This window comes from Elgaria multicarinata, chromosome 18 (genome assembly GCF_023053635.1).
Source record: "Elgaria multicarinata webbii isolate HBS135686 ecotype San Diego chromosome 18, rElgMul1.1.pri, whole genome shotgun sequence".
Lineage (NCBI taxonomy): Eukaryota > Metazoa > Chordata > Lepidosauria > Squamata > Anguidae > Elgaria > Elgaria multicarinata.
In genome coordinates, this window is record NC_086188.1 from 13,545,820 (window position 1) to 13,569,232 (window position 23,413).

The window sequence follows — 23,413 nt, forward strand, 5'->3', positions numbered from 1 at the left end:
GCGCCTCCTGAAAACATCTTTATTCCAGGAAGCCTTTCTTTAACATGCAGCCTTGGATTTCTGATTTTTGCTTCTTTTTAAATTTTGTTTTAACTGTTTTATTCTGTTTTTATTTTCATTTTACCTTGTACACCGCTCCGAAATTTTTCAATGGGGAGCAGTATATAAATATTCTAAATAAATAAATAAATAAATAAATAAATAAATAAAGTATTTTCTGGCAACTGGGTCTTGAATGGAGCATTTGCGCTTTTACCTTTGCGTCAAGGCCACTCTTGACTTGGGGTGGGGGAGTGTGCAATTTATGGAGGCTCCCAAAATTGTGCAATTACCCCCATTGTGTCAATGGCAGCCACCATAGATGGGTTGATGGCCATAAGGAATCCAGTTGCCAAAGTGCCAAGCTCCAGAACTGCACCTGGAGATTCAGGGCATTTCGGAACATCTTTCTGCCTGAGGGCCGAATTCCATTTTAGGGAAGCTCTCTGGGGCCACTTCCCTGTGGTGGGCGGAGCCAATGGTGGAAGAAGCGGACTCAAAATACCAGCCTATTGTAAAGCTCTTACTGCCAGTAACTAAAACTCAGGAGAGGTCTTTGAACCTTTTAGAATGGGGAGAAAAAATTTCAGAAAGTCCAGAAAACCACCAAATGATTTGGGGGAACAGGGGTGGGGCCAGGGAAATCTCTGGTGGGCCAATTTGGGACACACACCCCATTGGCTAGATCCAGCACCCAGGCCCGAAGTTCTGTATCCTTGGGCTGGGCTAACTACAGGTACTGCCTGACCTTGAGTAAGACAACTTCTTCACCTTCTTCTACTTCTGCTGTTTCTTTGTCGCCTTTGTCTTCGTTGTTGTCTTCTTCTTCTCCTCCTCCTCCTCCTTCTCATCACTACCACTACTACTACATTTGTATCCCCACCGGCCTTGCTCTTGCAAGGAACCCATGGTGGCTTATGTTATCCTCCTCCTCTCCCTCTTATCCTCACAACAGCCCTGTGAGGTAGGTTAGGCTGAAAGTCACTGACTGCCCCAACGCCAGTGAGCTTTGTGCCCAAATGGGGACTAGAACCCACATTTCCTGAGCCCCAGTCCAACACTCTATCCACTTCCCCACACTGGCTCTCTGAGACAGGACGATGGTGGCCTCTGACCTGTATTTTCAGAGTAACTTTTGAAAGTCTTCCAGTGGCCTCATGGGGGCTTTCTCGCCATCTTCAAAACCAAGTTGGCTCTCGACCAAAAGTGTAAACAACATTCTATCTCAATCCCTGCACTTGTGTTGATTAAACAATCATAAAAGGGAAATGTAGTGTTTAAACATGGAGCTCTTTGATGAAATATTAAACGCCGCTGTTTCCCTTGGGCTTGTTAAACTGGCCCTCTGGCAATATGGAAGCCGTTCGACATCCTGTTTTGCCGGTTTCCCATCCTATTCATGTCACTAATGATGCTCCCATTTGGAGAAAGTTCTTAGCCTCCAGCAGCTGGGCTCAGGAAAGCCTAGCTTAATTAGGAGTTGTTAGTCTCTAGTAGGTCTTACTGTTGCCCATTTAATTATGGCTATGCCAAAGAAATACCGGGAGACACAAGCCTGTTTCTTCTAGAAAGCTTTTCAAGAAGACTGCCGAAGATGAAACGGCTCTCTTCTCTGCGTTTCTTTTTTAATCTCCCCTCGTGGCAAGGAAAACATGTTTTAATGACACGAAAAACATTTTATTAGACACACCACCCATTAGCATTTGCACGCGGAGCGGCGGAACTTGTGGAGTGGAGGTGAGGAGGGGAAGCTCATGTGAACTATAGCAAGGACATTTGGCCGTAACTTCCTGAAATGAATTCCACTGATAACCCATTTCATCCATGTTGGACCTGACTTTGGTGAACTCCAGCATCATGGAGAGATGTCAGAAGAATCCGTCAATGGCATAAATGGGCATTGTCTTTAGCCTGGTCCCTGGGATTTCTGTTCGCTTCCCAGCCAGCTGGCCCAACTCTGGCTGGCTAGTTCCTTCTTTGACCACCAGTGACTCTGACAGATTGGCAGAAACCATGGCTCCTCTGGGGATTTTGAGCTGGAGTCCTCAGAGCCAGAGGAAGGCCATGTGACCTCCATGTGGCTGGAGAGGTTCTATCACCATGGGGTCCTCTTGTGCTGTTGTGATGTTGTGTCTGGGACTGTCTCTAGGGAAAATCCTCTCCCCTCCTCTGAATCCCTGGGCCTCAATCCCTGGCAATGTGGAGTCAGTCCCTCAGGATCATCTTGACAGATATATATTTATTCTCTCATAATCTCCAGCATCAGTGAAGGGCAAACCAGTATCTGAGGAAGGGCGGACTGTAGATAGTGGTTGACCTGGAGACAGACCTTGAGGCCAACATCCAGGGCCCCCCGTAGCCCAGGGTGATGAATGACCACCCAGAGAGCATCAGGTGATGAGGGCATCATGGCACCAGAAGTCAAATCCATTTTATTCCTATAGAAATGATGCAAAATTGCACTTGATCAGAGTATTTTATTTTCTCAGGGTTGGCAAACACTCCAATGCATCAGGAATGGAAAAGCTGTTGTGAAGCATGGAATGGTGGTTGGGATGGAGGAGAAGATAAAGGGCCCATCTAGTCCAGCACTCTGTTCACACAGTGGCCAACCAGCTGTCTACCAAGAACCCACAAGCAGGACTCAGGTGCAACAGCACCATACTGTCCATGTTCTCCAGCAACTGGTGTATATAGCCTACTGCCTTGAATAACACATAGTCATCAGGACTAGTAGCTTCTCTTCTCTTCCAGGACTAGTCTTCTCATCTAGGAATTTACCTGACCCTCTTTTAAAGCTATCCATATTGGTGGTCATCACTACATATTGCGGTAGTGAATTCCACAGTTTATCTATGCGCTGTGTGAAGAACTGCTTCCTTTAAGACGTACTTGCTCCCTCATCCTGCTACTTGGCTTGTCCCTCAGTCCTGACTTGTTCTTCAACCCTGATTTCTGGCTTTTCCTTCAACTCTGCCTCCTGGTTTCTCCTGTGATCCTGACTTACTCTTCTGTTCTGGATACTGGCTGGTTCCATGGCTTCTTGCTCGCCTCAGGCTACTACCAATGGAACAGCCCGGATGCCTCCTCTCTTTCACCATCCACCCATTCGTCTGGCTTGCCCTGGTGATAGTGCACATTGGGGAGCTTTGCAAAGCCTCCACCTGTCTTTGGGTTTTAGGCTGGGTTGCCCCTGCCCCTCCCTGGATCTCTGTTGCTTTGCTTTTTCCTTCTTACACTTTCTACCACATTCCTCCTTCTAATAGCATTTAAAGTAATGAAGCCCATACATCATATCATAAATAGCTATTGACTTCCATCCGTGGTCTGGATCAGGATTGATTGACCTGTGGGAATACTGCTTTCCTCAATCAATAAGAGGGCATGACGGGGAATAAATCTTGCTAGAGACTGACAATGGGGGGGTAGTCAATATGCTTATTAATACATACATTAAATGAGCACACATCTACCTCTGGGGAGATGCCATTTCGTTTTGACAGCTGGCAAGGGAGGGTGAGAAAAGTGACAGAACTGGAGATGCCTGCAAGTTTTGTTGGTGTCATACCTAAGCACTTTGTGGAACATTGTCCTACTACATCCTGTGGCTATAGCCAGAGAAGACACCTGTATGGGACTCCAGACTCCAGAGCCACCGGGACTCATAGCTTTGCATTTTCCAGCTGTGCTCCCATTTGCTGATGGACCTGAAGCAGATGGCCAGCAGGCTAAAGACACCGTTAAATGTGAGTGGAAGGATGGACAATTTATTGCTTCAAGGAGGGACTTGCAACAAAATACAGCAGGATGTGATGGAGGCTCCTGGATCCAATTTCTGCAAGGCTGTGAATCCATTCCGCATTTCAGTGAGAACCAGCCAGAACTCTAAATGGAGCTATCCAAGATGCTGAACCCATTTTGGGAACAGGGTTCATCACTTTGGATAGCTCCTTTAGAGTTCTGGCTGGTTCTCACTGAAATGCGGAATGGATTCACAGCCTTGCAGAAATCGGAGCCACCAGTCTCCACTGGAAGTATGGAGTACTGATTCCATTCAATTTCCACTGCCCTTCCCTGTTTTTTGCCCTCCCCCAGCCCAAGATTCAGTCAACAATTACTGGCCAGGGGTTACTTCCCCCCTCCTCTGCCTACCTCCTCTTGTGCAAGGGTAATGCTGGTCTGGCTGTGTAAAAACAACAACACATTTTATTCTTCAGAGTGGACCAATGCATTTTGACCCTGTCCCGTATATTTATTCATGTTTACATCCTGGGACTTCGTGAAATATATGAGACAGGGCCGAAACGCATTGGATTACTCTGAGAAATAAAACATTGGCGTTCTGTTTGTTTGTTTACATCCTGGAACTTTGTCTCTCCTTTTCACTGTGTTCCACAGTTTTGTCTGGCTTTATATAAGCAATGACACTGACACCCTGGACACCGGAAATGTAGGGTATGGTAACGAATAGTCCTCACGATATACAAAAAGGAATCAGCAGACTGCAATCAGGGCCGGCGCCAGACTATTGCGCCCTAGGCAGGCGCGTTCTGAAGCCGCTCCCCCACCCGCTCACTCACTCACTGCTCACCCCCACCCGCTCGCCCGCCACCCCCACCCGCCCGCCGCTCCGGCTCCCCCCTCGCTCACACGCTTCGGCTTCCCCCATCACTCGCCCGCCGCCCCCGCTCGCTCGCTCACCGCTACGGCTCCCCCCTTGCTCGCCCACTCACCGCCCACTCCCTCCCGCTCTGGGCTTTGAAGCCAGGACGCTGGGGTTGGGGGCGGGGCGGAGGCTTTGAAGCAGCGCGCCTGGAAGTGGCTTCCTGGCGCGCCGTACTGAAGCCTCCGCCTCCAACCCCAGCATCCTTTGGAACAGCACACCCGGAAGCCGCTCTAGGAGAGCAGCTTCCGGGTACGCTGTTCGGCGCCCTCGTTTGCTTGGCGCTCTAGGCGGCCGCCTGAGTTGCCTCTATGGCAGCACCGGGCCTGACTGCAATCAGTCCGATTAAGCAACTGGTGTACTGGCAGGAAACACACTCAGAGCTAGAGCAGGATGAAGATGATGATGGTGATGATGATGATGATGATGATGATGATGATGATGGAGACTGCCAAAAGAAATACATTTCTCATGGCTGTCGAAAGGCATTAGGGAGGAGGGTCAGGCAGATGTTGAAAAGCACTGGGGTGGGGGACTAGACACAACTCAATTGGAAGGATGTTCCAAAACCACTGGAAGGATCCTTCATGCTGAGTCACTGAGTATCCTGCCATAGCATTAACCCAACCTGCTTAAGGTTCTTTCATAGCAATGGAGGGGCCCTGTAGAACCAACCATGGGCAGATGGTAGGTCTCCAGATGTTTTGAACTTCAACTCCCAGAAGCCCCTGCTGCTGTGGCTGATGGGCAATAATGCTGGGAGTTGAAGCCCAAAACATCTGGACATGTACCTTCTGCTCATCCTTGCTGTAGTAAGTCTGGTCCAACCTGCTTGCTTGATGCAAGAAATCGAGAAGTAGAGCTTTCCCAGCAGATGGCTGTTCGAACTCTAGTGAGCAAGAGTCCAACATCCCCTGATGTGATTGGTCCCATTCTCAAAAGGCTCTTACTATTGAAAAGGATCTCCTAGTATTCAGTTGGGCCTAGTGGCTGTTTATTTTCTTACAATGCCCCAAATATAGCATTGCTCCAGGGTATTCTGGGAAATGTACATGAAGGGTCCGAAACAGCTAGATCTGCTGGGCGCATTGATACAGGGTTGACTGTGCCCGTCTATGATTCTTTGTCCCATGAATAGTGGAGGGTGTTCTGAAGGGAAATGTAAAGACAGTAAAGTAAGAGAAAGGGGCGGATCGTGTCACTATCCGTGTTCACATATACTACAAAGGTGGATAAGTATTATAAAAGCCCTTTAATACATTAATAAGTTTCACTAGTGCAGAAAAAAAAGTATATTGCCACTGTAGGGCTGTGTAGTCTGACATTTAAGAACACATTAACAAATACTAGGAACCCATTAAAAAAAACACTCAAAATCAAGGATTTTTTTAAAAAACAAACAGACGAAACACGTTTTGACCCTAAAGGAGGGTCTTCCTCAGTGGTCACATATACTATATAGACACTTAGACATACTAAGTAATTTACAAATTGCCACTACCTGAAAGTCAAGAAAAACATGGAATTAGCAGCATTCATATCCATGCTAGAGCCTCTTGCCCATGTTCCAATTGTTTAGCCTATTTTTTTCCTAAAAAAACACTTACCACTAGGTGTTACTGTCCCTTGCTTTTTAAAGTAGGTATTGGGCTAGTATATTTCAGCCAGTATCCCAGGTCTGGGATACAGCTTCCTGTCCCAACCGACAAGGTGGTGTTCTATCTGCAAAGAGCCTCTTTATTATGTTCTAAATTCAAATGTGCAAAGTAGTGCCAGTAATGCCGCTGATGGAGCCAGTTAGCACCATAAAGAACCCCCATTACCTAATAGAATACACAAGATGCCTTCAGGCACAGCAGGCATAGTCAGTATCACAATCAACTCCAACTTAATCCACTTGGGCTCCAACTGTCCCTTGCGCTATATAATGAGTTGGATGGCTGGTAGTGACATTCTGCCTCTTGATAACAAAAGAAATACATGTGAAAACGCCAACGAAATCGGGGCCAGCTTTTGCTACGGGTAACTATTCCAGCTTGAAATGTATAACTTTGCGTTTTAGCTTTGTATGTATACAAAATCAGATTTTAACGTTAACATTTCTTACATATGCCCCTTTGCACATTTGAATTTAGAACACAACAAAGAGGGTCCTTGCAGATAGAATACCACTTTGGCAGTTGGGACAGGAAGCTGTATCCCAAACCTGGGATACTGGCTGAAATATACTAGCCCAATACCTATTTTAAAAAGCAGGGGACCAGGGCGGGTGCAACCATAGAGGCCACTCAGGCGGCCGCCTAGAGCGCCAAGCTAAGAGGGGCACCGGGCGCAGGGCAGCACTCACACGCGTTGGCTGTGACCCGGCCCGGCCCAAGGATTCAGCTGGGCCTGGGCAGGCAAGATGGCGCCCGGCGCCCACCCAGCCAAAGTGAAGCCAAGGACGATGGGGTGGGGGGTGGGGGGCTCCAGGTTTGGACTTCCGGAACGTGAATAGGGTGCATGGGGTCTTTGAGTGAATGCATGTGTTCATGCGTGTGTTTGTTTGGAGTGAGTGATGCTGAGTGTGTGTGAGTTGGGGGGGGGCGTGATTTGGAGGTGATATTCCTATTAAATAATGCATTTTAGACCCATAGACGTTCCTTTCCAATTTGTTTCCTATAATTGGCATGACATATTTCTTGCACTTTAAAATAAATGTAGCAGTTTCAAGTTTTGTGCTTCTTATTTTTTCCAGGAAACATAAATCAAAGTTTGTATTTTTTTTGGGGGGGGGGAGTTTGTGAAAGTAGCTCACCTTGCCTAGGGTGCAAAATAGTCTGGCACCGGCCCTGCAAGGGACAGTAACATCTAGTGGTAGTGGCAATTTGTAAATAACTACTTAGTATTTCTAAGTGTCTATATAGTATATGTGACCACTGAGGAAGATCCTCCTTTAGGGTCGAAACGCGTTTGGTCTGGTTTCTTTTTTAAAAAAAATCCTTGACTTTGAATGTTTTTTTAATGGGTTCTTAATATTTGTTAGTGTGTTCTTAATGTTGGACTACACAGCCCTACAGTGGCAATATACCTTTTTTTCTGCACTAGTGAAACTTATTAATGTATTAAAAGGCTTTTATAATACTTATCCACCTTTGTAGTATATGTGAACACGGATAGTGACACGATCTGCCCCTTTCTCTTACTTTACTGTCTTTACTTTAAGGCAGCCTTCCTCAACCTGGGGCGCTCCAGATGTGTTGGACTGCATCTCCCAGAATGCCCCAGCCAGCTGGCTGGGGCATTCTGGGAGTTGTAGTCCAACACATCTGGAGCGCCCCAGGTTGAGGAAGGCTGCTTTAAGGAGCCTGGATAGCTCTTTTGCTTATCTGAAGGGAAATGCATCCATCTTTTCTTTCTTTCTCTCCCCCCCCCCCCCCCGGTGCCCTTTTTTTCTTCCTTCCTTTCACTGTTTTTTTCAGCTTCCAAAGAAGCAAGATTTATCCAAAAATCAAAATGTTTGTCTTTTCAAACAAAGACAGGTTTTTCCCTCCCTGCCGATCTCTGTCATTGCCATCTTCTTCCTCCTAAAGTGTAAAAGACCAGTAGGAATACAGAGCAAAGTATATATGAAAAGATTTCAAAGGCAAGGAAGGGGTCAAAACTGCCTTCCTTGTTACTAGGCATCACCAAGCCAATTATAAGTGTAATCTTTCCAGAGGGAAGCAAAGGCTACAGAGAATTCTGGTTTGACTTATTCCCCCACAGCATGTAGGGAGGAGATAAGATAAGGTGACCCTCACCTGTTGCCTCAGCTTATTTATTTATTTTAAGTGAGTCAGCCGTGGGAACATCTTTTCCCCATCTGACAGCCCTTCTTGGAATGGACAAGTCAAAATGCATTGTGTTTTCCTATACAGCTTGTCTTCGTGTAAAGAACTGTAACCATAGTGTGCGCAAAGTTGATGTCCCCTTGCTCCTACTCTACTCTTCAAGTTAGAAATGTTAACTGGACTTATCTTGAGGGCCAGCTGTCAGGAGCTGCCGTCAAGCAATTCCCCCGTTTAAATAATATACATGGTGGCTGTGGTTTCATCCAGTGCTGCTAAGCAAGACCGTGTAGATAGAGACAGGGAGAACAGGAAAAGTAATCATCTTTGAGGCCGTCTTAAGTCTGGATTCTAAGTTTCCAGCCAAGGCACCTTCACAGGAAGCACATAATAAAGACTTTCCTGTACCCCTTGGTGGAAGAGACTTTTCTCCCCTCCACTGCTAAAAACATTTGCCTTGAACTTTAATCACAGTTGGTGCTTTGTTGTTGATGAGCCCAGAGATAGATTCCCTGAAGGCTTCTTTTAGGGCAGCTTTCCCCCAACTTGGTAACCTCTTGAATGGTTGGATTTCAGTTCCCAGCATCCCCAACTAGCATGGCCAATGGAGGATACCAGGTTGGCAAAGCCTGTTTTAGAGTGTCATGACTAAATTCCCTGATGAGAATTTCCTTCTGTTGCTTTTTTTTTTAAAAGGAACTTGCCAGCATCTGCAAATATATTCATAAATGGGATGGAAAGAACATGAGATTTATCATAACTTGAATGTAGGGAAAACAGAATGGCAGCTTTGTCCAGCCAGGCAGAAGGCATTGGCCCTGTTCAGAAGACACCGTAAACCACTGCTTTAACCATGGTGACTAAAGCAAAAAGCCTTCTTCACTGTGGTTAAAGCCATGGTTTAAGGTGTCTTCTGAACATGGTCTGGCTTTCTGCTTAACCACCGTGGTGAAAGCCATGGTTTAAGGTGCCTTCTGAACACGGTCTGGCTCTCTGTCTTAGCCACCATGGTGAAAGCCATGGTTTAAAGTGTCTTCTGAACACAGCCTGGCTTTCTGGCTTAGCCACCATGGTTAAAGCCATGGTTTAAGGTGTCTTCTGAACACGGCCTAGCTTTCTGTCTTAGCCACCATAGTTAAAGCCATGGATTAAGGTGACTTCTGAATGGGCCCTTTGAGTGCTTAGCTCTTCAAAGTCTTGCTTTATGTTACTCTGTATTCAAGCAAGTTTGTCTTGCAGAATTGGGGTTGCCACTTCTTCTTTTCTGGCAGGATCCTCCGCTTTAAAACTGCCATGGCAGGCAAGTACAACACAGACTTCTCCATGCTGGGAATAGTTGTACCTGTTGAATCTGGCTGGTGCAAATGGATGAGAATTTAATTCAGTTTGGGTTTTTTTTTGTAAGAAGTTAACAAAGTTTAGTCATAGGCAGGGGTTGACATCCCCCCTAATATCAGGGAGGCCTAATGATTGGTTTGAGAGCCATTCCAGGTGAGAATCTTTGAATTAACCACCCTGCCAGAACCTCCCATGAAAGGAGAACAAGTAGGAGTGTATGAGGATTTTATTCCTGTTCATAAATCATGTCCCGTTCTCAACCCTGGACCTGAATGCGAGTAGGAACACCATTCTGAGGACATCTTTGCAATTTCCCAAACTTACGTTCATGTTTGAAAAATGCTCACTTTTGCTTAGGCGCAGTTCCGAAAAATGCATATTTGTACATATGCGCAAACTCCCCACAATTGGCACATTTGCACTTTAGTCTATGGGAGGGAAATGTGCATTTTTCCCCCAATGGGGGAAAAATGTTCTCTTCTAGAAATGCACATTTTCCCAGATGGGAAAAATGATGGTTGCATTCAGTAATGCAAACAATGTGAATTGAGCTGAGAGGAAGAATTTGGAGAGCCCCAACAAACTTGAACTTTTAACGTTCACCCATCCCAGAGAGCTAGAGATGTCTCCATTCTGTCTGAGGAGGCAACTCAGCCACCTGCATAATAGGATAAATACCCCTTGTAGCCCGGCCAGCTTTCTTGTGCAAGACTTTGACACTGCAAGACTACCCGAGCTATCAGTTGACCTGTACATCTTCTTTATATTAGAAGAAAAGGAGCCAATTTACTCCCTATCAAATCATTGGTCTATCTAGCTCAGTATCCTTGACACTGACTGGCAGAGGCTCTGTGAGATATCAGACAGGAGTCCTGGTCAGCCCCACCTGAAGATGCCAGAGATCAAACTCGGTGCCTTCTACATGCAGAGGTCATGCTCTACCATTGCAATTGACTCTAGGCTATTGCTGGAACAACATCTCAAACTCTCTTTCGGTTGGCCTTGCATCTGACTTGACAGCAAAACCAATCCCAAAGGGAGCTGTCCATGGTGCTGCTGAATTGCAGCCCACCCTAGATTCTCGCTGTGCTCCAGCCTGGAAGAAGACATAGAGAAGAGTTAGGCTGTCTTCAGCCTTGGGCAATCTACAATTCTTTTCTTTTTTTTATTGGGGTCTGCACTGATGGCTGATGTGCAGGAGTGGATACAGACTGTCAGAACAACGTGGAAGTAGCGAAATTTTGGCCAGATCCAGGATTGGTGCAGCAAACTGCAGAAGCAACTTATGGTATCAGCTAGGGCAGGCATACCCCAAGGGCAGAAGAAGGAAGATTGCAAGCCAGTGCTGGCTTGATGTTTTTAGGGCCCTGGGGCAAGACACCTTCATGTTTATGCTCCTCCTTGCGGCCATGGTCACCAGCTGCTCCTGTTTCTCACTCTCTGTCTCATCATTGCAAGCACTTGCTTGCTTGGTAGGCAGAGAGCCAGTGAGCAAGGAGGCAGGACCATGAACAAGCCGGCAAGGTGAACAAGCCACTTGCAATAGTGAAGAGGAGAAGCAATTCCAGGGGGCTTTCGCCAGGTGCCCAGACATGCCTATGCATGGCGCTGGCCCTTCCTCTGGCCAGTTCGGGAGGGTGCCGTTGCAGCCGTGTCCTTCTTGTTGGTCCCTGGCCGACAGCTGGATGGCCACTGTGGGAACAGAGTGCTGGACTAGATGGACCCTTGGTCTGATCCAGCAGGGCTCTTCTTGTGTTCTTATGTTCAATTTCCACTGGCCCAACCAACCGGCTTCTTTTTATTGAGATCATTGCATAGAATGTTTAATGAAGTGAAATGTGTTTTGAGCCAGCAAGGCACTTCTGGTGTGTGTGTGTGTGTTTGAAAACCGAGAGAACAGTGGCTGCTCTTTTAATAATTTAAAACAGAATACATATGTGGTTAATGCCAGCTAGAAATGATCAACCCTCTGCCTTGGTTTCTCTCTCTCTCTCTCTCTCTCTCTCTCTCTCTCTCTCTCTCTCTCTCTCTCACACACACACACACACACACACACACACACACACCCCTACCTTCCCCAAGCTCTTTTGGGCATCTCATTTCGAACCCTCAAGAGAGGTTCCCAACTCGTACCCTTTGCCTCCAACACCTGAAACGTCAACTGACCAGGCCCGGTGCTGCCACAGAGGCAACTCAGGCAGCGGCCTAGAGCGCCAAGCAAACGAGGGCGCCGAACAGCGTACCCGGAAGCTGCTCTCCTAGAGGGGCTTCCGGGTGTGCTGTTCCAAAGCCGCCGCACCCCCAGCCTCCGCCCAACCCCAGCGTCCTGGCTCCTTCGAAGCCAGGATGCTGGGGTTGGAGGCGGAGGCTTCAGTACGGTGCGCCAGGAAGCCACTTCCAGGCGCGCCGCTTCAAAGCCTCCGCCCCGCCTCCCAACCCCAGCGTCCTGGCTTCGAAGCCGGGAGTGGGCAGGAGTGGGCGGTGAGTGGGGGAGTGAGGGGGGAGCTGGAGCAGTGAGTGAGCAAGCGAGTGGGGGCGGCGGGGTGAGCGAGGGGGGAGCTGGAGCGGTGAGTGAGCGTGCGAGCGAGGGGGGAGCCGGAGCGGCAAGCGGGCGGGGGGCAGCAGGCGGGGGTGGTGAGCGAGCGGGCAGGCGGACGGGCGAGCAGTGAGCGAGCGGGCGGGGGGTGGAGCGGTGAGTGAGCGGGCAGGCGGGCGAGTGAGGGGGTAGTGAGTGAGCGAGCGGGGGGTGCGGGGCGGAGCGGGGGGACGCGCCTGCCTAGGGTGCAATACAGTGTGGCGCCGGCCCTGCAACTGACTAGTGTCACCCCTTTAGTGAATAAAAAAATACAACCATTCAGTAACAGCTAAAGCCATAAATGCTTCCTTCACAAAAGAAAGGGGCTTAAGCGAAAACTGCCGTGAAGTGGCCGTTACCCTACATCCCGTTCCCCCATTTTTGTATCCCTACTCAAAATTGTTCCCCTTTGGTTTGTTTACTCCATTCCCAAAGATGATCACTCTCCTTTGCAGGTCTTTATGGCTCCAATCAGACAGCTGGGAGACTGTGGAGGCAGGTGGCTCCGGTTTTGGTGGGGCTGTGAATCCATTTTGGGTTTTAGTCAGAACCAACCAGGACTTTAAAGGGGGTATCCAAGGTGCTGAACTCTACCCCCGAAATAGCTTCGATACCTTGGAGAGCGCCTTTAGAGTTCTGCGTGGTTCTGACTCAAACCCAGAATGGATTCACAGCCCCACTGAAATCAGAGCCACCAGCCTCCACGTAGGAGTGATAAAAAGAGCTCTGACTTCCTTTAAAAACCCGTCTACTCTCTTTAAAAATCACCAAATCTTGCCCCTTTTTTACGCCCAACTGGAGAATGCCGAAGGGCAATTGCTCAGGCCTTGCTCCAACAGAAGTTGCATTGGCTCGTTAGATTGATTCATTTTCCTGCTGCCTCCGGCTCACATAGGTAGATGAGGCCCCCTCCCCCTTTCCTCAAAGCAATTTGGGATTGTGCTTGCTTGGCTGAACAATCTTCAAGCTCATTGCCAATTCCACGAGCCTCCAAAATGGGCCAATTCCCTAGGAAGGCGGGTGTGTGTGTGTGGCAGCAGGAGTAGTGGACTGTCAGAAACATCACTAAATTGAGATGCTTTTTTCAATGCATGCTTAAAAGTTGCAGATGGGGGCCCCAAGACCTTCGGAAGATGTGAATGCTGTGAGGAAAAGCAACGTTGCTGGCTTGGCCAGCTTAGCCCTTCCAAGGCAGGTCTTTTTATGGAGCAATGGTCTGTGCTATGCCATGGTTTAAACACAGTAACCATTTGCTGCAAAAGGGCTAGTGGCCTAACCATAGAATTATAGAATAGCAGAGTTGGAAGGGGCCTACAAGGCCATCGAGTCCAACCCCCTGCTCAGTGCAGGAATCCACCCTAAAGCATCCCTGACAGATGGTTGTCCAGCTGCCTCTTGAAGGCCTCTAGTGTGGGAGAGCCCACAACCTCCCTAGGTAACTGGTTCCATTGTCGCACTGCTCTAACAGGCAGGAAGTTTTTCCTGATGTTCAGCTGGAATCTGGCTTCCTTTAACTTGAGCCTGTTATTCCGTGTCCTGCACTCTGGGAGGATCGAGAAGAGATCCTGGCCCTCCTCTGTGTGGCAACCTTTTAAGTATTTGAAGAGTGCTATCATGTCTTCCCTCAATCTTCTCTTCTCCAGGCTAAACATGCCCAGTTCTTTCAGTCTCTCTTCATAGGGCTTTGTTTCCGGACCCCTGATCATCCTGGCTGCCCTCCTCTGAACACGCTCCAGCTTGTCTGCGTCCTTCTTGAATTGTGGAGCCCAGAACTGGACGCAATACTCTAGATGAGGCCTAACCAGGGCCGAATAGAGAGGAACCAGTACCTCGCGCGATTTGGAAGCTATACTTCTATTTATGCAGCCCAAAATAGCATTGGCCTTTCTTGCAGCCATATCGCACTGTTGGCTCATATTCAGCATGTCATCTGAACAGGCCCTAAAAGTCTAAAACATGACATGATCAATCATAACAGAAAACCTTTAAAATTTTAAACCAGAATAAAACCAGAATGAAGGACAAAGAAACAAAACCTGCAGCAGGGCATGATCTAAAAACGCAAGAATGCACATTTTAAAACTTGACTGCAGAACTAAAAAGCCTGGGAGAAACAGGGACGGAATTTTGTTTGGCATCTGGAGCGCTCTTTCTCTGCAAAGGATTGGCTGCTGACGAAGACATGCAATGCCCAGGTGCTTCTAATTGGCAGATTTAATGGTGCCGCGACCTTGTACGGGGTGCTTGTCTAACACGGCACAGTTTGCTCGGGTTGCCAAGGCGGGGTTTTTAGTTAACAGATGTAAATTTCCATTTATAAGCAGAGCGTGCCGGGGGTAAACGATGTGATTCTGAAGGGCCCGCTTCAAGCGCGAATGCGGCAGCGTGCCGACAAAAGAAAGCCTGCGTTTCTTTGGCTTCCGCAGCTACGCCTCTTAACCGTGAGCGCTGAAGGAGTTCTGGGTCGATAGTACCTTGGGGGCGGGGGGAATAGCATTTTCGGCTGGGGGAAGCAGAGGCAGCGCTGCAATCTTTGCCTCCTTGAGTCCCCCCCCCTTTCACGCTCGCGGCACTAAAGTCAGTAGAAGATGATAATCCGACAAACAGAAACCTTGAAAAGATCTCGCAGGTGGGTTTGTCTCAATAGCAACAGGTGCTGAAGCTTAGGAGCAAACAAGATGCAGCGTAGTTATATGTATGAGAGGCTTTTGTCTTTCTAAAGCAAGGAGTCTCCGCACCTCCAATATTTGTCATCACCTTACCCCCAACAGGTTACTCATCATCTGATGAAGAGGTACTTGGAAGGGTGAATCAGCGGGGTCCTTATCTCTCCCCCCCCCCATCCCCCAGGTCCAACAAACTTTTATTCTTATTCTTATTCCAGCTTCCTTTGCAGTGCTCTTCCTTGGCTGAAAATCTTTCCCATGCTATGACGCTCTTGTTTCCTTGGATTAGGGTGACCATATGAAAAGGAGGACCGGGCTCCTGTATCTTTAACAGTTGCATAGAAAAGGGAATTTCAGCAGGTGTCATTTGTACATATGGAGAACCTGGTGAAATTCCCTCTTCATCACAACAGATTTAAAAGAGGGCAGGGCACCTGCAGCTTTAACTGCTGTGATGAAGAGGGAATTCCACCAGGTTCTCCATATATACAAATGACACCTGCTGAAATGTCCTTATCAATACAACTGTTAAAGATACAGGAGCCCGGTCCTCCTTTTCATATGGTCACCCTACCTTGGATGCTTCATGCGGAGTACCTTTGTCCACATGGACCTAAGAAGCTCACCGGGGGAGGAGGAGTAGCTCAGCAGAACAACCCATGATTTTCATGCAGAAGGTCCCAGGTCCGAGCCACTGACAACTAGGGACTTACAGATTTAGTGAAATCTGTTCCATGTTTCCAACTTGCAGATTGTTGGGCTCCTTTCGTTCTATCATCTGCTTATTGATGGAACTGGATTATATTCAGATTTCCTGAATTTGTGCAAAACTGCACTTGCAAATATGTGCAAATCACCCCCACACACACACCCAATTTATTTATTTATTTATTTATTGCATTTCTATACCGCCCAATCGTCTAAGCTCTCTGGGCGGTTCACAGTTTACCTTCCTGTTTTAGCCTATTGGGGAAATGTGCATTTTCAGCCAGTGGGGTGGGGCTTGGGAGTGGGAGACATCTAAGCCTCAATGACCTAGATAGATGGGCAACCTCTTTCAGGCTGGATGTTTCTACTCATGAGCTAGATGGACACACTGGCTGAGTTCAGACAACACGTTTCCCAATGGTGTTTTTAGAACTCCATGGTGCAGTTTTTACACCATCGTTGAGAAATGTGTTGCTTGAATACCCACGCTGTGCAGAGGAGAGTTCCTGAACAACCGTAGTGGTGTGTGGTAGGCTCCATGGAGTTTCCTATTGTGTTGAAGTGACTTTTCCCACTGGCTACAGAGTTCTCTGGCAAGAGTGGGGAAGGAGCAAATGCCACTCTAGGAGAGTCGGTGGGATTGTTTTTTGCAGCAATGGCTGATTGGATACCATTGGGAGGACGGGGAGGAGAGAGGGTCGAGGAACTGTCAATCATGTTGACTTTTACTCAACTCCACGGGAGCCCACAGTCACACAATGGTGGAGTTAGAACATGTTGTGTGGGGACTACAAACTCAACCGTTGTGTTCAGTTTTAATAATAATTCTGCCAGGGCCTAGATGGTTCCTTCATCAGCACACATACATATATATATACACACACACACACCATACACACCCCTGCCCTCTACATGGTTCCTGCCTTCTCAGCTCCCACAGGTAGCATGGGTGGGTTCCACTGCACCAATCACAGGGGGTGTTGTCTAACTAATCCTCTCGACCCTGCAAAAACCATTCCATATTTTTTTCAGATAAGCAAGGCACACGTGCAGGAGGGGGCCTGTCCCCCCTCCTCTCTGTTTGCATCGGTGTCGTTTTCATTTGAGACCATCTGCTCAGTGCTAGGAGCTTCCTTGAGAAAGGGCCGAGCGAGACCGACCATTTCCATTCCTTGTCTCATTAATTTCTGCCGCCGCTTCCTTCGGAGTGATTTGAATGCCCTTCCTCTGCCTCATTGGCTATTTGATTTGTACAGGCTCGGGGAGGGGGGCGCTGGGGGTGGATGGGATGGCCTCACAGGCAGCCTGCTGGCACGGTTCGGCTGCCCCATCCCTGGAGAGATGGTCTGTGACGGGGAATGCGGGGTTGGCGATGGGTGGGCAGTGAAAATGTGTCTGCTGCTTGGACCTTGGTCTCCTGCTAGGTGTTGCTATGATTTGCTGCAGAAGCTGAAAACAGTAGAGCTGTTACCAAGGAAAACCTCACTAACCTACTCCATCTTTTTCACATTTCACAAATGATGCTTGCGTTAGTTATGCTAGAAGACACAGTGGCCTGGGCAGGATCTACACTACTGCTTTAAAACGGTTTATAACAAGAGTGACAACCATTGGGGCCCAGGACACCCTCCATATACAGTTTCAAAATGTTTTCAAAGTGTCATATCCTGCTTGGCGAAGATACTGCCCTGGGTTGCTTAACAAGTGGGGAAACTAGATAGAATACCAAATCCAGCATCATCACAATTATTAAGCTGGTTTGACTTGTTCATTCATTCGCTCACTCAGTACATGGGTTTGCCCTACAGGTACCCCATGTTGATCTGGTACTAAAAGGGGCACCTGATTTTGTTAACAAAAGACAGAAGAGGCTTCTTCAAACTCACGGTGGCTAATTGGATCTGGAATGTTTGAATAATCTGAATGAGGGTTTTGGGAAGACCTGCAAGAAGATAAGGATGTCAGAGGAATGTGGTTTGGGGGTGGACACCCCCCCCTGACGCCAGTTCACGGATCCCTGAGCTGACTCGATTCATAGAATCATAGAATAGCAGAGTTGGAAGGGGCCTACAAGGCCATCGAGTCCAACCTCCTGCTCAATGCAGGAATCCACCCTAAAGCATCCCTGACAGATTCTGCACGCACCAAGTTGGGCATGTTAATGGTTTCCATTTTTTTTTATGGTTGTTCCTAATTTAAATGAATTTTACATAATGTCTTGTGAATCTTATTTTAGCATGAGCATTTTAGATCTTGTTTTATGGTGTATCTGCCTTATTTTGTCTTAGCTGTTCTGGCCCATGGCCCAAGCAAGAAATAAAGAAAATCCCGATTTGCCAAAATCACAGCTGGGAACATTTACAAAAATCGGGATTTGTGCAAAACCGCAGCTGGAAATAGCACAATTTGCGCAAAATGGTCTGCACCTCTAATTTTATCCAAATTGTACAAATTCCAATATCCGTATTCCCACCCACAGTCTTGCTGCTGGATAATCCTTTAGAGGATTATCAGTGATGGTTACTATATCTTGCTACCCTTGTGTTAACAGGGCCTTTACATTTCCAGAGCCTTCAGGCATTGAGCATTTCCCAATTGCACACTGGAAATTGCACACTTTTACCCACTGCATTAGTGGTGGCTGCCATTAACACAGGAGTGTGTCTGTCTGTCTCTGATTGCCTCCATTTGGGATAGAGGAGAAAGGCTGAACAGCTGAAACTGGGAGTGTTTGGGGATGGGCCATTCACGTGAGCAGACAGGAGCTACCTGCAGGCCAACGCAGCTGGTCTCACTCCATCATCAGCATCCCAATATAAGGCAAGCCAGAGACGCTGTTTGATCGCTGGAAGCAATTGTCTTGTTTTCTGTTCTGTCCCAATCACTTGCCTACCAGCTCCTTGACTTTGTTTGACAATATCTGACCCTGGAAAGACCTCAACTACTCTTCTGCGTGTCCCTGAAACCTGTACTGTTTAACTTGGCTCTCGACGGATAGTTCTGGCATACTGACCTTGGACTGCTAATTGACGATTCTAGCCATGGCTTATCTTGCAACTCCTGTTATTTATGACAGGGGGAAGTGCATGACTTCAGCAGCTGGGGAAGGCAGCTGTTAAGCATTTGCAGGCGTCTGTCCAACTGGGTCTGGGAGTATGGATGTGGGGGGGCTCCATTGGACTCCTGGACCCAGTTGGGACATCACTACGGCCGGGTTCAGACAACACATGCATTCCTTTAACCATTTTGTGGTTAAGCAGCATGGTTTAGCGTGTTGTCTGAACCAGGCCTATCTCTCTGTTTCATTTTTTCAAGCACAAGTTTCTTCCTTCCTGTTTCCCCATCAATTCGTGAACGTGAGTGTTTTTTTTTTTTTTTTAAGTCAACAAGAATATAAATCGGAGGCTCAAGGAGACTGGCAGAGGCCGAGAGAGGAGTCTGTGGGCACATTGGTGCCCACGGTCTCCATGTTGAAGGCCCAAGGTTCCAGCTATTTGGTCATCTCTTACATCCTGCTGATAACCTAATTATTTAAGTTAGTGCCTGCATCGGAGCCCAATTTCAGAGCTCAGAAGCAATTCTGAATCCAGAACCAAATCTACGTTTGAAGCGATTGGACTCCTCTAGCATCGACATCACTTTGCATCTGTCCACTGCCTACAGACCTTCAAGGGAGTTGGATCCTGCCTCAAGTGTCACGAAGAGGGGGAGGAAGACGTTGTAGAGACGGAGTTGGCGGCAGTGGTGGGCAGGAGGGGAAGAACAATTAGAAGCCGCGGTGCTTCTGTAGCTAGCAGTAGAACCAGATCAAATTAACACCTGTGATCCTCGGAGCTGGTTTTATTTTAGGTGGTTCATTATCTCAGCTCAGGTATTTCATTCGCGCTTTCTCAATTTGCCTGTAATGAGCGTAGGTGGGCATAAGAGCTGGTGTGTGTGTATGTGTAGTGGCAGGGGGACTCTTTTACGGGAGAAAAAAGTCAAGGCAGAATCCACCCACAGACTCCATTATATGATTCAAATGTCAATACAAATTTTAATTGGTTTCAGTGTCCCCCTCCCCTTACCCCCACCCCTCCCGGCAGCTGCATTTGGTAATTAAGACTCTGCAAATAGATTTCCCGGCAACAGGTATGAAAGAGAAAATTGGCAAATCTTACCCAGCGTAGGGCTGTTGGTTTTTTCTTTCTTTCTGAAGAACCCAAAGGAAAGCCCTGCCGGACTGTATTGTTCTGTTTTGCACAGTGGGCAACTAGATGTTCCGAGGGAGAGTCCACAAGCCGGACGTGAATGTAGTAGCCTCCTCCCACATATGTTAACCAGCAAGTGGTATTGAGAGGTAGCCGGCATGACTAATAGCCATCGGTAGCCTTCCTTTGTTGGATCTCATCTTCCTTCCACAAGGCTCTCATTCTGAAGAGGTCAACACCTCTGCCCCATGACACATAGAAGAAATGTATCAAGCTAGCATATGAAAAGCATGCTATTACCGCAAAATGAAGTACTTTTTTTTTTTTTCGTTTTTCCTTTGTTTACTTGACCAAGTTTCATGGCCTTTATTTTTGTCTCTCCTGCAGGTCCTGACTGGGTTCGGACAACACGATAACCAACCGTGGTTTAAATAGTCAATGGTTGGTTATTAAACCCAACGTGGGTTATCGTGTTGTTAACCAACGGCTGGTTACTTGGCTGCGATAACCAACACTGTGCAGAGTTGGCTATTTGAACCACCATTGGCTGTCGTGGCGGGTGGAGGGCACCATTGGTTATTTCCTCAGCCACCGAGTCGCAAGACAAGGGCGATCAAATTGGCAGCTGCCTCTCTTGTCCAACCAACAGGATAAACTTTTGGCAGCAATGGCTGATGGGATTCTAGAAAGAGGACTGAGTGGGGGTAGAGATGGGGGGATGAGTGAGTCAACTCAGTGTGGACTAATAGTCAACTCAACGCTGAGCCTAATCCACACCATGGTTGATTATTATCATGTTGAGCTGATTATTACCCCACCGTTGACTATCATGTTGTCCAAACACAAGCCTCTCTGTTCAAATCTTAGGGCAATTTTATTGGTCTTAGTTACCTCCCCTTCCCCTCCTGCAATCAATTAAGATTCTCCTCTTCTTTCAGCTTGTGCAAAGGACGGACGCTCTATTCGGTGGTGAGAGATGCCAAAATTGTCCTGGATGTCAACAAAACGCGACAGATCGCTCAGGAGATTGTCAAGGTATGAGAAAAGGGGCCCACGGTTGAACGCATTTCCCATGCCCTCTTGGGTGGGGGTTGGGGGGCTTTGATGTACATTTCTTTAAAATGTATCAGTAGCCCATCTCTGAGGACAGCCCTCCTCCCAGTACACAATTATACATAATAAGGTTCTTTTAAAGATGCCGGTGGCTGTGGGGAGGCAGGGACAGAAATCTGGAAAGCTGATATGAACTGCAGAGGAGGGTGATGCTCCACAATGAAGAATAGGAGGCCCCAGTTCTACTGTGATCAGACTTGGGATGCGGAGAGAAAAGCATTAAATGGGGGTGCATTGGCTCAGAATGCACCACTAGGGTATGGTGCATTCTGCTCAGAATTGATAAGCAGGCAATAGTGGATTGATTGATGGATTGATTTTTATCCAAACTGTCAGCCCAAAAGGATTCCCCAGAGCAGCTTCAAAAGATTAATAATAAGTCAGTCCCTGGCCTCTGCCTTCCAGTCTAAAAGACATGGCACGAAAGGAAAAGGGTTGGGGAGGGAGGAGGAAAAAGAACAAAAATTCAGTTGCACATTCTTAGTTTCAAAGATCTTATAAGTGTTCTTTCTGGCAGGGAAGGGTGGAACAATCTCCCTGCGTCTGTTTTTTGTCTAGCTGATTATGGGGTGATGTTGGTATCTGCCTTGCTGTAGTGTTTATCGTGGGAGCCAGTGGGGTGCCTTCTCCTGGTGGCTCTTTGTTCTCTGGCCAATGGATGATTCTTTGTCATCCAAACGCTGCCAGTCCAAGGAGAGAACAAATTGGAGCAACGTGCAAACACGCCTTGGTTGTGATTGAGAACACCAGGTATCCCTAGAGCCTTCGAAGAAGGACTACTGCAATATTCTGTTGAGGTGCTCCTAGCCATAGACTGGTCTTTCTGAGCCTGGAGACAACTGATTCCCCATTGCTAAGAATTCAGGGTATTCTCTAGTCTATGATCCTGATGGTTTTTGGTAGGGCCAGTGTCCAGGGTAGGCATGGTCGGATACCTGCCAAGGGCCCACACCCCACCGGGGCCCACTGGCAAGAGCGTCCTGGAGTTGCTGCTCCTCTTCCACCATTGCAACCTGCTTGTTCAATCTCACTCTGGTCCAGACAACAGTGGTGGTGAAAAGGTGGAGCAGGAGATGCCACGGCCTCCTTGCTCCCTGGCTCTCTGCCAGTCAAGCAACTGAGACATAGCACTGATGAGGAAGAAGAGGAGGCACAAGAGCAGCTGGCGAAAATGGCGGTGAGAAGGTAGACTCACTGGAGGACAGGGCCCACAGAGAAGGTCTCACCCAAGGGCCCTCAAAACCCTAGAGCCGGCAACTGGCTTTGGGAAGGGGGTTACCAGCAAAGAGCTTCCTCTTTGAGGTTCACAATGCTTTGCCCTCCTCTCCACCCCCATGGCAATTTTGGGAGACCCAGGCAGCCTCCTCCTCCTCCCTGTCACGTTGACTGGTGGATTGTCTCACCAGGGTTCTTTTCATTCGATTAAACTCAATCCCAAACCCATTTTTGTTTCATTGGCTTTCATTATTATTTTTTCCCCCCCATCCTCTGGCTAATGAGCAGATATGAGTTCCCATCTACGCCAACGCTCTCTGTGGTGCTTAATAGTTCTTTTCCAAAATCTCTCTCTCAATCAAACTTTCAGAAGAAACCTTTGCACCGTACCCCATTCTTTCCCTGAAAGATTGTGCCCAATAGGGGAAATTGTCTTTTATTGTAACCTTGCATACATTGAAAGGCAACAAATAATAATAATAATAATAATAATAATAATAATAATAATAATAATAATAAGCAGCCACAAGAAAAGACGGAGCATGCCACACTCTCCTATTCTATGATTCTATGAAATGAGACAATACGGGACCAAGGGTCTGACTCAGGAGAAGGTGAGTTCCTCTATCCCACTTCCTCCTCCCATCTGTGAGGGATTCACATATCCCTTGCTTGTTCATCGAATATAGATAGGAAGCCAGGGTGGGGAAGCCTTTGTTTTTCAAGCTGGTGGGGGGTGGGCTCGGTCTGCCAAGGCCAAATGGTCAGGGGGTTATACCATGGGAGGGGGGCAAATCAAAATGTGGTTGGGACCAATGGCAAATGTGGGGGAGAACAGAACTAAAAGTGTCTGGGGACACCCTTAACCACCCCATTTAGACTCCTCTATCCACCCCCATTACACACATCCATGTACTCATATGCACATATTCACACCCATTTATCCATCCGTGCACGCTCTTGCATTCCCTTCCATCCATATACACCCCATTCACACTTCCCCTCCCCACATCTATATACTCTCCCCCCTCCTCCAAACTCATCCATAAACTCTCCCTGTTCACACTTACTTGTTATTTGTTTATTGGTTTAAAAGA

At 47.6% G+C, this 23,413-nt stretch overlaps 2 protein-coding genes across 2 annotated transcripts in view; both read left to right on the forward strand.

Moving 5' to 3' along the window:
- Positions 1-23,413, forward strand: part of VSIG10 (V-set and immunoglobulin domain containing 10) — a 497,585-nt gene that overhangs the window by 267,182 nt on the left and 206,990 nt on the right. The gene's annotated exons all lie outside the window — the stretch shown is intronic.
- The window catches only part of KSR2 (kinase suppressor of ras 2), a 227,243-nt gene that overhangs the window by 181,105 nt on the left and 22,725 nt on the right, over positions 1-23,413 (forward strand). The window contains exon 15 of the mRNA XM_063144251.1: positions 20,927-21,023. Within this exon, the coding sequence (XP_063000321.1) occupies positions 20,927-21,023 (97 nt within the window). The remainder of the gene's footprint in view (positions 1-20,926; positions 21,024-23,413) is intronic.